This window comes from Mastomys coucha, unplaced genomic scaffold (genome assembly GCF_008632895.1).
Source record: "Mastomys coucha isolate ucsf_1 unplaced genomic scaffold, UCSF_Mcou_1 pScaffold1, whole genome shotgun sequence".
Classification (NCBI taxonomy): domain Eukaryota; kingdom Metazoa; phylum Chordata; class Mammalia; order Rodentia; family Muridae; genus Mastomys; species Mastomys coucha.
In genome coordinates this window covers 63,068,376-63,081,927 of record NW_022196891.1, presented here as the reverse complement: position 1 = coordinate 63,081,927, position 13,552 = coordinate 63,068,376, and the positions used below count along the sequence as shown (strand labels likewise).

General features: G+C 47.8%; 1 protein-coding gene across 4 annotated transcripts in view; it reads left to right on the top strand.

The window, feature by feature from the left end:
- Rcsd1 (RCSD domain containing 1) overlaps positions 1–13,552 on the top strand; it is a 62,293-nt gene that overhangs the window by 13,849 nt on the left and 34,892 nt on the right. The window contains exon 1 of one of the 4 annotated variants that reach the window (XM_031388124.1): positions 92–1,428. The exons of 2 other annotated variants lie outside the window; for them this stretch is intronic. In XM_031388124.1, the coding sequence (XP_031243984.1) occupies positions 1,360–1,428 (69 nt within the window). In that variant the 5' untranslated portion in view covers positions 92–1,359. Of the gene's footprint in view, positions 1–91; positions 1,429–13,552 lie in introns of those variants that run through there. One more of the 4 variants, XM_031388103.1, reaches the window with a different exon arrangement.

The window sequence follows — 13,552 nt, the reverse complement described above, 5'->3', positions numbered from 1 at the left end:
GGGGAGCAGAGGAGAGGGGAGGGGAGGAGAGAGGAGGGGAGGTGACAGAAGAGCCGAGAGAGGGCAGGAGAATAAAGTAAAGAAGACTCATTCTGAGGCTTTATTTCCATTGGGTAAATTCTGGTCCTATTAGAGTTTCTTATCCACCTAGGTGACCCCAGGAATCTGTGGGATCCCCCCTCCTTTCCTCAAGCTCCAGGATGGGGGACTCAGAGGGAGAGTCTGCAGGACTGCCGGGCTGGGGCAGGAGGCTAAGGAATGGTGGCCAGACGGAGAACGCCCTAGATAAAACTATTTGTCCATTATGCAAAAATGTCCTCTGAGGGCCTTTAAAAGCTGTCGAGCTAGAGTCCCACACAGCAGGTGATTTATAAACCCACCGCCAGGTACAAGAGAGCTCCAAACGAGGCATGTTTTCATTAGTATATTCCATGATAACGTTGCGATTGGAGGTGGGGGTCCTTCTAGAAATCCCTAGCACTTGTGTTCAGGGGGTTTTCCATTGTTTCTACTCACAAAGATAAACAAACAAAAGACTATTAATGTATTAATAAGGGCTGGAAGCAGGGGCATCTGGAGATCAAGGCCAACCTAGACTACAGGTCCCAGGTGGGTCTCTCCTCCTGTTCTGTTTTTGTCTCAGAGCAGAGGTGGCATGGGAAGAAAATGATGATCCCACTAAATATGACTGCAGCCAGCTGTGTGTGTGTCATTATTATTCTTAGCCACAGGCATAATTTTTTAAATTATGATTATTTTATTATATATGTATGGGTATTTTTTACATGTATATGGGTGCCTGACAAAGCCAGGAGAAAGCATCAGATCTCTTGGTTGTAGATAATTGTGGGACATCATCACGTAGGTGCTGGGGATTGAAGATGGGTCCTCCAGGGCTCTTAGCTGCTGAGCTGTCTCTCCAGGCCCCCACTTACACAATTGTAATAAGCATATGTACTTACAACTCTGCACTGTGATCTTTTTATTTAAAGTGATTTTCAAGATGATATCCTTGTCCTTGCAAAGTTGTATTTTTGTTTTAAATGTCTGCCACACAAATAAACCATCATTTATTTTATTATTTTTCTATTTTGGGTCGTGGCATTTGCTTCTACTTTCTCTGTGTTATAAATAACATAGCTATAAACAGCACATGTATCCTTTTCTTCTTTTAAGCCATTTCTTTGGAAGCAATTCCCAGGAGTGGAATTATTAGGCCAGAGGATGTGGATATTTTTATGAGTCTTGATGAGCACTGGTACATTGCCCTGCCTGCCTGCCTCCACAGGGCCTGGCTGTACCTGGTCTGCACAAATTACAGGCTCAGCAGAGTGGATCCGGGAGGGAAGGTGAGGTGAGATGGACTCACAGGCGTATCCAGCAGGCGTATCCAGCAGGCGGTCCGCTCCTTCCAGTGTCGTGCTGCCTGTGAGTCCTGCGGTTTCCCCTGGGAGGGGAGAGCCAGGCAGGGCAGGAAGGGGATGTGGACACTGGGAAATGAAGCAACCGTTTGGTACTTCCTGCTGAAGCATCTGCAGATGGGGGAAATAACAGGCTGGTGTGGTGTGTGCACACACCTGTGTGTGTGTGTGTGTGTGTGTGGTTAATGAGAAGGGAATGTCTTCTGGAAAATCCTTCACAGGTTAGTGTGGTCTGTCTGGATGGGGGAGGAGCAGTGATCACTCAGTTACTGGATAAACGGTTGACAAGTACCCACTGGGTCAGGTTCTTTGCTGGGTCTCAATTCAGTAGGAAAATGACTTGGCTCCTGCCTTCCGAGGGGACCAGGGACTTTGCAGTCTAGTGAGAGAATCAGAAAGATGACAGGTGATTGCTGCAATGTGATCAAGAGTTCGAGTAGATATGACCTAGGTGTTCTGTCCAGGCAAAGGAGCAGATAGGGTGTTTTGCAAGGGGAGGGGATCCCGTGCTCAACCCAACTTGAAGGACAAATCAGGGACAGGTTGCAGAAGATCACACTGGAGGAGAGAGAGCCTGTGGAGTGTGCCCTACAGCTGGTTCCAGCGAGAGCTCCTGTCACACCTTCCTAGTATCTTCAAGGCTTGGGTTGGGAAGACCCAGGATTTCTGCACAGTCTAGTTTCAGGGGAAAGTCTCAGGGGCTAGCCTTAAATCTGTGCCCAAATAGCCAACACCCTCTTCTACTTAAACTTGATGTTCATGGGTGTGGCTGATGGGTTACAGAGAGGAAGAGCTCTCCCAAGCCACTCTTTGGGGTTACCGCTCATTTTATCCAGCAATGGGACCAGGAATTGTATAAATATACTAAGCTCACTTGAGCCGTACAGAAAGAGGAGTGGAGACAGCAGGCTGTGAAGACCTTTGAGGGCTGCTCAGGCATCCAACCTCAAGGCCAGAAAAGCTGGGCTCCTTGGGAAACAGAGGAGGGAGAGGCAGAGAAAAGAGAGAGGAGGAACTTTCCTTATTGGGACAGGACTTTTCTACCCAAGACCTAGAAGACTAAGGAGCCTGGGTTTTAGTGGGGACTGGAAGGTGCAACCATAATTTTAAGGCCAGACAGACAGGGGCTAGACTTCTTGTTTCCATAGCAACAGCAAGCAGCTCACCTGAGCCTCTGGGCACATGTGCATGTGGTGGTGTGGTACGTATAAGAGGAGAATGGAATCTTTACCATCTTTAAAGTCGGACTGGACTTGGTGATGCTAGATAGAACTGCATCACTAAATAGCTATGGACTACTGAACCAGGCATGCACGGTCTAGAGACCTCACTAAGGTACAGGGTTTTCTCTGCCTGGCCTGGTGGAAGGATTAAATGAGATAATATATTCATAGACTTGGAAGAATTGTGAAGTTCCCCACACATGCAAAGTATTGTTACCAGTGGGTTGTTTTTGTTTTTGTTTTGTTTTGTTTTTGTTTTTGTTTTTTGAGACAGGGTTTCTCTGTGTAGCCCTGGCTGTCCTGGTACTCACTCTGTAGACCAGATTGGCCTTGAACTCAGAAATCTACCTGCCTCTGCCTCCCAAGTGCTGGGATTAAAAGTATGCGCCACCACCACCCGGCATTTTGTTTTGTTTTGTTTTGTTTTTTTTAAGGCAGGAAAATATCTGGGAATGATTTAGTCCCTTAGCAGGAAGCAGGTGCCCTGAAGCCAGGAAAGGTGCTGGGAGTGGGGATAAAGCTGGGAACAGTCACCTGCCTGGAGCTCAGCCTTGAGTTCTCCTTATGGCTTCCCTTTAATATTCCAGAGACTCTTACAGATGAGAAGCTGGGCTGGGCAGAGCAAACAGCTTGCTTGGAGGCTGAGACTATATTTGAAGGGGACAACCAGCGACTTGCAGCACTTTCTGATTCTCCAGAAGAGGGTTGAGCGTTGGTGTGAGACATGCAGACACACCAGTTGCCCAGCCCTCAACATCTGCTTGCTCAGCCATCTGGCACAAACTGTCCCAGTTACAGCAAAGACTGGGCTAGCGATCCTCCTGTCTGGGGAAAGAGTTTAAATTCCAGAAACAGCACGGTGGGTAAGGATAGAGCAAAGAAGACAGGCATGCAGAATAATAGCCCAGCCAAGGGCTCTGCCTTTGCAAAGTCAAGTTTGGGTAGGGTAGGGTCGGGTTGGGGAGACGGCACAGAGAGTGAGCAGAAGTGTCACCGTGGGGGAGGAGAGACCTCGAAGCTTCTGCAAAGCCACCCACAGCATCAGATGGCTCAACCATCACATGAACCTTTCTTTCTCATAGTCCTGGAGGCTGGGAGTCTGAGAGCAGGGTAGATGAGTTGTCTCTTCTGGAAGTGCACTTCAGGGCTTGTACGTGGTCATCTTCTCGCTATGACCTCACATGGTGTCCGTGTGTCTATTAGTCACCTTTCTTGTGAGAAAATACCTGATACAGGAGGAAGACTTTATCTGGGATTACTATTTCAAAGGTACCAGTCTCTCATGGCAGGGGTTGGGGCCACAGCAACATCAAGAAATAGAGAGGGGGCACAAGAAGGGGCTAAGGAGCTGGGGACCAAATACTTATGAAGAGCACACATACCTCCCACAACTCACCCTCCCCCTTGCCCCTTACCCCTGACCCCTGCCCCATGATCTACTTTCTCCAGCTAAGTCCCATCTCCCAGAGTTCCCAGCTCTCAAAATGTCCTAAGGACCAAGCATTCAACACAAGGAACCTAGGAGTGACTTTTCATGTTCAAGCTACAGTGGTGTGTGTGTGTGCGTGTGTGATTATCTCCTCCTCTAAGGCGTCCTGCCTTAGTTCCCTCCTGTGTCCCTTTCTCTCTAGCAGTCAATGGGATCCCAGTCAAAAAGACCACCCTCGGGGGCTGGAGAGATGGCTTAGTGGTCAAGAGTGTTGCTTGCTCTCGCAGAGGACCTAGATTCCATCCCTAGCACCCCCTTAGTGGCCCACAACCATCTGTGACTCTAGTTCCAGGGAATTGGGCACCCTCTTCTAATCTTCATGGGTACCAGGCACATACGTGGTGTACATGAATATATGACAAACACTCATATACACAAAAATAAATAAAATTTAAAGAAAAACACCCTCAAAGCTACTTTTTAACTTAATTATCTCGGTATAGACCCTATGTTTAAATACAGTTGCGTTCTGAGGTGCTGAGGGCCAAGGCTTCAACGGGGGAACTATGAAGGGCTCAATCCGACCCATAACAATGGCCCCAGCCCTGAACCTCACTGCCTAGTGTGGAAGAGAATGGGAAGGTCTACCTGGGCAGTGGTGGCCCATGTCTTTAATCCTAGAACTCCAGAAGCAGCAGCATGTAAATCTTTGAGCTCGAGGCTAGCCTGGTCTTTAGAGTTCCAGGACAGTCAGAGCTACACAAAGAAATCCTGTCTTAAAGCAAATAAGAGGGGGTTGGGGGGAGAATGGAAAGATCCAAGCAGGTATAACCTCTCTAGCCGTCCTACTGTTTCTGTCTGACACAACAATTGTCAAGTGCTCTGAACAGCACAGACCTTGGGGGAATTCTTTGACCTCAGTTGACCTTGTCCTCAAGTCCTGCAAGAAGTTCTTACTGGATTTTATTCTCCTGTGTTTATTCTACGTGAGAAAGCCTGTCTTCCCAGTTAAGACAGGAGAGAAGACACAGGGGTACGAGTGTGGATGGAACACTCGTAGGAGGAGTGTTTCCATGAACCGACACCCTCTCCCTCGTACCCACAGTCCTTGCTCTAAGAGAGGTGGAGACATAATGAGTCTATGTCAGATAACTCCAAGGAGTCTAGGAGTGTCTGTGTCCCTCCCGAGCCCGCATCTTTCTTAGAGGAGTAGAACCTAGATGTTTCCTGTCACCCAGCCAATGCCTTTTCCCAGAGGAGGGTCTAGCTCGGTTACCAGGCCCAAGAGGAAGGAACTCTCCTACCCCTAGCTCCCACCTCCCTTTCAGTTTTTCATTCCTCATGGGGCCACCATTCCTTTATCACCTGGACCAACTGGAAAGAATTCAAGGGTGGAAGAACTGAACCCCTTTAAAGTTGAGCCCTCTCTATAGCCATAGACTTGAAGGTATCTTCAGCCCCCAGGACCAAGCGAAGATCCAAGCAGTTGTCCCTGGAACTGGGCTGCTGGTCCCTAAAGACATCCATGGTTGCTGGCCCTGGGAAAACACAGATTCTCTTTCCAGTGATTATTTTCAAATTGTGAGAGGTGTGAACGGCCCCAAGGCTAGTAAAAAAATTAACATTTGTGCCTTGCTTGCAAATTCTCCTCCAGTCTTTGCTGATGCTGGCGCTATATCCCTTCTGCACACTTGCTATAGGTTTTCAGCCATTTTGTGGTGGTGGTGGTGGTTGTTGCTGCTGCTGCTTCGTATTAATCTCATGGTGCCGGAATGTTGTATGTGTGTCGTGTTCAGTAGGAATACAATGTTTTACGGTTTTGTGATCTGTGACTGTCTTTGGATCTTCGCTGAATCTCAGCAATCATGTGGTTTCTAATTTTCTCACCTCTATAGGACCAGCACCGCACACGGACAATTTTGTGTTAAGTGACATGCTTTCTCTACTTTCATAGTCTATCTTCTAAAATTACAGCGTAGACCTCTTCAGATGCTTTTCCTGATGACTGCACCGAAAGGGGGCGGAATTAACCAATGTGTAATGTTCACAGCAGTTCTTAAGGAACCAATTCTCACTCACCATAAGCTGGCAGCTTTGCCTTCTCACCACAATGACACTTCGGTTTTGCTGCCAATCTGACAAGCTGGACAACAGCGCTTCAGTGCTTAGCATCTGATTAGTGCCACTCCTGCCTTCCCAGGTGGGAACTGTGAGTTGGTGTTTTCTAACTCGAGAAGGTTGCCTTCTAGAGCTTGCTTTGCCCGGATTTCACACCCAGGGACGTGGGAATCCCATGGGGGAGCCTTTGCCTCTACCATCTCCTCTAGACTCCAGCAACAGTGCACAAACCCAGATACATCTTAGGAACACACGGGGAAACTGTCCAAGTTCTCTAATCCCTGGGAACTGTTGGAAATAAAAGAGCGGAGCTGAGCAGACGGCTGATCTCAGTTAAGACACAGGGAACCGAGTCACAGTAGCCGGGAGCCTGAATCCCCAAGCCCTTCAGCCTGGCTTGAAGCCAACTGATTTTTGTTGCAAATCTGTTGTATGCCAGCCTCTCTTCTAGGCATATGGGCAACCCAAGGTAGAGGCTAGGGGACCCAACTTTGTGAGAAGGCTAGTGAGAGAGGGGCTGGAGCTCCAGTGTGGCAAAGCAAGTGCTGTGAGAGAGGATGAGGGGCAGTGATGATCCAACGCAGGGAGAATCCACATAACTCCTCCCAGAGGTAGCAAGGAGCTGGGTCATGGAGGATAATGAACAATCTAGCTGGGGGGCAACAGGGCGAAGACATCCAAGGTACAGAATGTGCGTGTGCGAGCGAGCATGTGTGCGTGTGTAAGCGTGCGTGCATGAGTGTGAGCGTGCATGCGTGTGCAAGCGAGCATGTGTGTGTGTGTGTGTGAGCGTGTGAGCATGCGTGTGTGTATGCATGCATGTATGTGTGTGTGAGTGTGTGTGTGTATATGTGTGTGCCTGCATGTGCGTGTGTGCGTGCGTGCATGTGTGTGTGTGGTGTGTGTGTAAATGCAGTGTGTGGAAGGCTGCAAGAGGCACATGATGGGAGGTTCAAGGGCCTGGAAACAGGCTTCCAGAGTTGGAATCCCAGCTCCACCACAGCATTGGGGCCCTGGGCAAGCCATTTAGCCTTCCTGAGTTCCAGCCCCCGCCATCCACATTGTGATCAAAGTGCCTGACTTGCAAGGCTTAGGTGAGGATGCAGTCGTGAGGGCTGGTTTCCATGGTTGCACCACATGGCGAGTGTTCCGTGAGTGTTGGCAACTGCTACTGAGGAAAAGTGACCTTCTCAGAAAGATAAACCAGCCTTACATTCTGCGTCGGCCAAATATCTCTGGTTAGAAATGCTTGGGAGCCAGAACTGTTTTTTTAAGATTGGTTCTACTTTGTGTTTGTTTGCTTTGTTGGAGACAGACTCTCACTATATAGACCTGGCTGTCCTGGAACTCACTCTGTAGATCAGGCTGGCCTCGAACTCACAGAGATCCTCCTCTGCCTCCTGAGTGCCGGGATTGAAGGCATGTGCCACAATGCCCAGTTTGATTCTGCTATTTTAAATTATGTCTATATGTCTGTGGGGGGGTATGGGTTTATGGGCGGCCAGAGGCATCAGATCCTCTGGAGCTAGTTATAGGTGGTTGTGGGCTGCCTGGCATAGATGCTGGGTGATGAACTCAGCTTCTCTGGAAGAGCTGCAAGTGCCTTTCACCACTGAACCATCTCTCCTGAGCACAATTATCTTTAACCTTAGATTCTTCTCAGATTCAAATTCGTGGCTATCTTGAGTTATTTGATATGCAAGTAAAGTACAAACATAAAATTCCCGTATGCTTCATTGACACCTTTTAGGTAAAGGCTGGTGGTAATTTTGTGATACATTTATTTATTTATTTATTTATTTATTTATTTATTTATTTATTTATTTTTGGTGTTCCTTCATTTTGCCCCCCCCCCATCACGTGAGATTGGGTATGTAATTTTCTGCTTGTGCTGTCATGTTCTCATCTGAAGAGTTTTGGGTTATGGAATCACTTCTGATTAAGGATTTGATGAGTCAGGCTGTTGGACCCGCACAAAGATGTTTCCAGCGCACAGTGGGTAGCGTGGAACAGGTAAACCAAGTAAGATCCTGACTGCACTCAATTTCGAGAATGGTTATCAGGGCAGCAGAACAGGGAAGAGCAGAAGCAAGGAAAGCAGTGAGGTGAGCACCACCAGTGGCCGGAACTGAGGGGGGAGGAGAGCAGCCTGGGAGGGTCAGAGCCACAGCGATGTGGACACAGCAGTGGACGCTCGGCCAGAAATAGACGCTAAGGACAGAAGTGCTAGGCTTGGTGATTTCTTGCAAGTGAGACATCAAGGAGCCAGTGCGGTCTATTTCTGGATTGCCACCCCGTCCGAGCCTGCGCTCAGCCAGGTCCTGTAGAGACAGCACCACGTCCTCGGGCGTCCTCTCTGGACAGGGCTGTTATCACCATCCTTTGTGACCCTAGGGACAGACTTCCTGGGATTGGGAAGACAGTGGAGGGGGAGCACCAGGGCCCCTTGTTTCCAAAGCTGGCTGGAGGATGCATGCCTCCCCAAGGAAATGAGGTTATCCCAGCTTCCCCTAACGCACCCTCTCTCCGGCAGAAGAAGCCCCAAGCTTGGGGACTGGGAACCTGTTCCAAGTCAGTCCCTCCTGGGCACCATCAATCATCAAGATGTCTTGGGCTGTTCAGATGTGTGGTCCAGGCCCTGCTCTGCCTGGGGAGGGCTGGGCTTTGCTGAGAGGAAATGGCTCAAACCAGATAGCACTTTGTTTGTTTTGCCTGTGAAGACAAGAGACCATTTTCCTCTCATCTTTTATTTTATTTATATTTTTTTAAGGGATCAGGCAGATATTTTTAATCTCTCTAGCTTCCCACTCCACAGGTGTTTCCTATGGAGCTGCTCTGGAAAGGACAGAGTCCATGACATAATGTTTTGTTCTCAAGAGCTCCAAAGAAATTTATGCTCTGACCCGTATTGCTGCCCTGGATCCCCTCTGAGCAAGGTGCAGTGACTGCACTGCTCCCCCAACTTTGCACCCCATCTGCCCCGCAGCCCCACCCTGTTGTCCCCATCCCAATCACCCTCTCTCACCTCCTACTCCCTACCCAAAGCTGTCCGAAGGAAGGTACAAAGAAGGACATGGGTGGAAGCAGGCTGTGGAGTCCCTGGGGACTTCGCAGAAGGATGCAGCTGCTAGGCAACCCAGGAGAGCTGATCTTGGCTTCTCACCTGCAAGACAGCTCTCCCATCACCACAGGTGAAAAGCCTCTTCCTCTGACATTGAAAACACTCCACACTTCTTCATTTAAAAACAAAAAGTTGGGCTGGAGAGATGGCTCAGCGGATAAGGGCACTGTCGGCTCTTCTGAAGGTCCTGAGTTCAAATCCCAGCAACCACATGGTGGCTCACAACCACCCGTAATGAGATCTGACGCCCTCTTCTGGTGCATCTGAAGACAGGTACAGTGTACTTATGTATAAAAATAAATAAGTCTTTGGGTGGAGCGAGAGTGGGGTTGACCAGAGCGAGCAGAGGTCCTAAATTCAATTCCCAACAACCACATGAAGGCTCACAACCATTTGTACAGACACAGTGTACTCACATACATAAAATAAATACGTCCTTAAAAAAAATAAAAAATAAAAACAAAAAGTTGCCCAAACCTAAAACTTTTGTGGGAAATACCAGGTCCTCCGTGCACCAGAGAGGCCTGCTCCAGGAAATCCTGTTATAAAGCGAAGAGACAATTATTAAAATAATGCCTTCCTCAGTTTATTTGTTTACAGCTTCTGTGGATTTATGGCACCTCACGCCTGCCTTTTAGATGGAACAGAACAAATGTTCCTGGAACATTTTGATTATGTAGCTTCTTTTAAAGCCAGTCTATGAGATGAGTCTTGTTTGTTTGTTGTTGGTTGAGACAGTTCTGGAAGAACTGTAGATCAGGCTGGCTTTGAACTCAGAACTTGGAGACCCACCTGCCTCTGGCCAAGTGCTAGAACGGACGGAATACACCACCACACACAGCTGAGATGACGCCTTCCTTGCTTTCCTTTTTGTGGGGATGGCAGAGTCTTACCATGTAGGTCAGGCTAGCCTCAAACTCACAGAGATCTGCTTGCCTCTGTCTCCTGAGGGCTGGGATTAAAGGCATGTGTCAGCATACCTGGTCAAATGATTCTTTTTTCTGATTTATTTTTACTTTTAATTATGTGTCCGTATGTGTCTGTGTGTAGGTATGTTCATATGAGTGCAGATGTCCTCAGAGACCAGACAGGCCATGAGTTTCTCAGCATAGACACTGACTCACTTTGTTGATTGGGAAACTCAGGCTCCAAACATTAAGAGGTCTAATAGTTGTTCAGGGACAGGACGAGAATTTGAACCAGGCCTTTTATATCATCTGGAGTTTTATAGTATAATCCTACTTAGAATTCAAGGAGGAAGAAATAATACTGTTTGCATCAAATAATACTAAGAAAATGATACAAGCTTATAAAAATTAAAAATAAATTAATATATTACGCCAAAGAGTGTCACATGGAATTGGTGAGGGAAATGACTGTTGCATGAGGACAGAATTCTTCCCATGAGTCAGTGGTGGCAAGTGGATCCCTGGCTTGGCACGTTTCCCACCTTCATCACATGTTGTAATCTTCTATTCAAAATCAGGTCTCATTGTTCAATCACGTAGAGCCTTAGCTGAGTAGCAGCAGCCATATTCATTTAGATGGGCACAGCTTACCCACCCATCTTTCTTTTATGTCATTTGCTTGGTCTCTGAACACCCCGAGGCCTCTGACCCTTGGGGCATGTCATGGACTCAGCCTGCCAAGGTCACCACGCAGGCTCAGCATGAAGCTCACGTATGGGGGGCCCCATCTATATGCCTCCCATCTATACAGAAGTGGGGCTGTGCTCTCAGGGTTAATCTGTGTTCTCAGAGCAGCATCTTCTGTCCATAATGCCAGCATGTAGAGCAGACCCTGAAGAGTCGGGCTTGCACGCTGAGTCAGACTCAACAAGTTCTGAAGCCAATGCCATCCGGCCAAGCACGTGTCGGAGGGACTGACCCCGCAGTACCTGTAGTTCCTGGGATGCGGTGAGAGCTAAGAGCAGATGTCCATCCGGAACATAGACACTGGAAGTGTTCCATCTGTATTGGCTCCTGTCTTCTTTCTTCTTTCTCCTTTCCCAAGCTGATGACTCCGAGACCTCAGCTGGGGATGCAGTCTGTTTATTGCCAGGAATGTGAGTTTAAACTGGGTTATTCAAAGCTCTTAGGAAATCAGGAGTGTGGGGAAGAAAGGAAATCACCTATGCACTAATTCCGGAAATCTGTCTCTTCTGAGGGGATGGTGAGGTCAAGTGGCTGTTTGAGCTTCCCACCAATCTTAGGAGAAGGAAGAGGCAGCATTTAGAACGCGTCTGGAGCTACTGCAGGTTGCCTTAAGTTTCAGTTTTCCTAAAACCACCTTCAGGGCACACATATTTACATTTAGTACCAAAATATCTTCATGTAATTATTAGTAACTCTACCTCCTTTCCTCCTCCCCTCTGGGCGTGCATGCCCGTTCTGTAGACACCTGGGACTTAGGGTTGACATTTGAGAGGCTGGCGACTTCCCTCCCTCCCTTGGGTGTTTTCCAGGTTTTGCTCCCAAGTCACCACCCTTCCTCAGGGGACAGAGCTTGGAATTCTCACTTCGGCAATTCAGCTTTTTTTTTCCTATATTTAATATTTTATATTTTAATATATCTCAGCGATTGCCTTTCTTTCCCTTAAAAATGTGTGATGGGCAGCTTTATAAGCAGCTCTGAGTTGCTGTCGAGTTCTGCAGGCCAGCACTTGTGTGTCCCATCTCCTCCCTTTTCACATGACTGGGAGGATACCAGCACCCTGGGTTTTCCCAACAATATTTTAGTTTTCCCCTCAAATCAGCTCTCTTGCCCACAGTCCCTAGAAACCTCGTGTCCGTCTTTCTGCAGAATACCTACGTTCATGTAACTATCCAGTTGCAAGTGTTTGTACACATATGTACAGATGCAGATATGCACGCCCAAGGCACGGGCTTTGCATAGACTGTTGGCTTCTCTGTGATTCTATATGTATGTTATGGTCTTCCTGTGGAAGTGCAGAATGTTCTCTTTCATTCCTTCTCATGGTTTTGTAATAGCCTGTTATGTGGATGCACTGTAAACCATTTCTTTTTTTTTTATGGGTATTCTCATTGTCGTCGTTACTTTACTGGCGTAAACAGGGCGGCGGTGTCCTCTGCGCCCGGACACACGGGGCTTTTTTCAATCTGTGAGGTAGATAGAACATGAGGCTGAGCCTGGAAGATTTGTGTAATCTAGTTTAATAGATGCTTCCAAACTGCTTTGCCAAAACACTGAAACAACTCGTATTTCCTCTAGCAATATATATGAGGACTCCCCCCATGGCCATGGCCTCTGGCTCCTCCAGCTCCTTCCTGCCCGTGTAAAAGGCACAGCAAGCCAATGCTACCTTAATTCACACCTCCTTACAATGAGTGAGCTTGAGCACCTCTTTATAGAGACTGGCTTTTTACTTTTGCATATTTGTGTATACACACACACACACACACACACTCACACACACAATGTTCTTGTCATGCCAGCATGCTTTATATGGCAGATGTTGCTCCCTTTCTGTCTGCGTTATGAGTTCTTTTCCTTACCTTTGTGCATAGCATTTTTACCATACAAGTTTTTAGAGTCTGGAGAGATGGATCAGTTGGTAAACTGCTGCTCTGCAAGCTTGAGGACCTGAGTTCGAATCCTCAGACCCCCACTAAGGGGCGGCTGGGTATGGTGGTATGTGCCTATAAGCCCAGCCCTGGGGAGGCAGAGACAGGAGATCCCTGGACCTTCCTGGCCAGCCGGTCTAGCTGAATCAGTGAACTCCACGTTCAAAAAGGAACCTTGTCACAGCAAATAAGGAGAGTGATGGAGAAAGACCCCAACATTGCCTGCTGGCCTCCGCATGTGTACATGCTATGAGTATATATACCTGCACATATGTGTACACAATGCATGAAAAATATATACATATGCCACTTCCCAAAAACAGCTTTAAAAAGCTTTAATCGTTATAGGAAGCTCTGCTCTTTTAAGTTGTTTATTTTTTAAATGCCATCTAGGATCTCTATCTCCATTTGAAAGGGGAGGCGTGTTCGTATTGGTACTCATGTGTCCTGCACTCTGATGCCGCGTCCCTCCGCTCAGCTGAGTTACTGCCTTTGAAATCTTAGAAACCCCAGAGCCAAGTGTGGGAATTTAGCAAAGCTTGCTGAGTCCTGTGTGCAGCCCCCTCAGGTTCTGCTGAGTCCTGTGTGCAGCTCCCCTCAGGCCCTGCTGAGTCCTGTGGTGCAGCCCCCTCAGGCCCTGCTGAGTCCTGTACTGC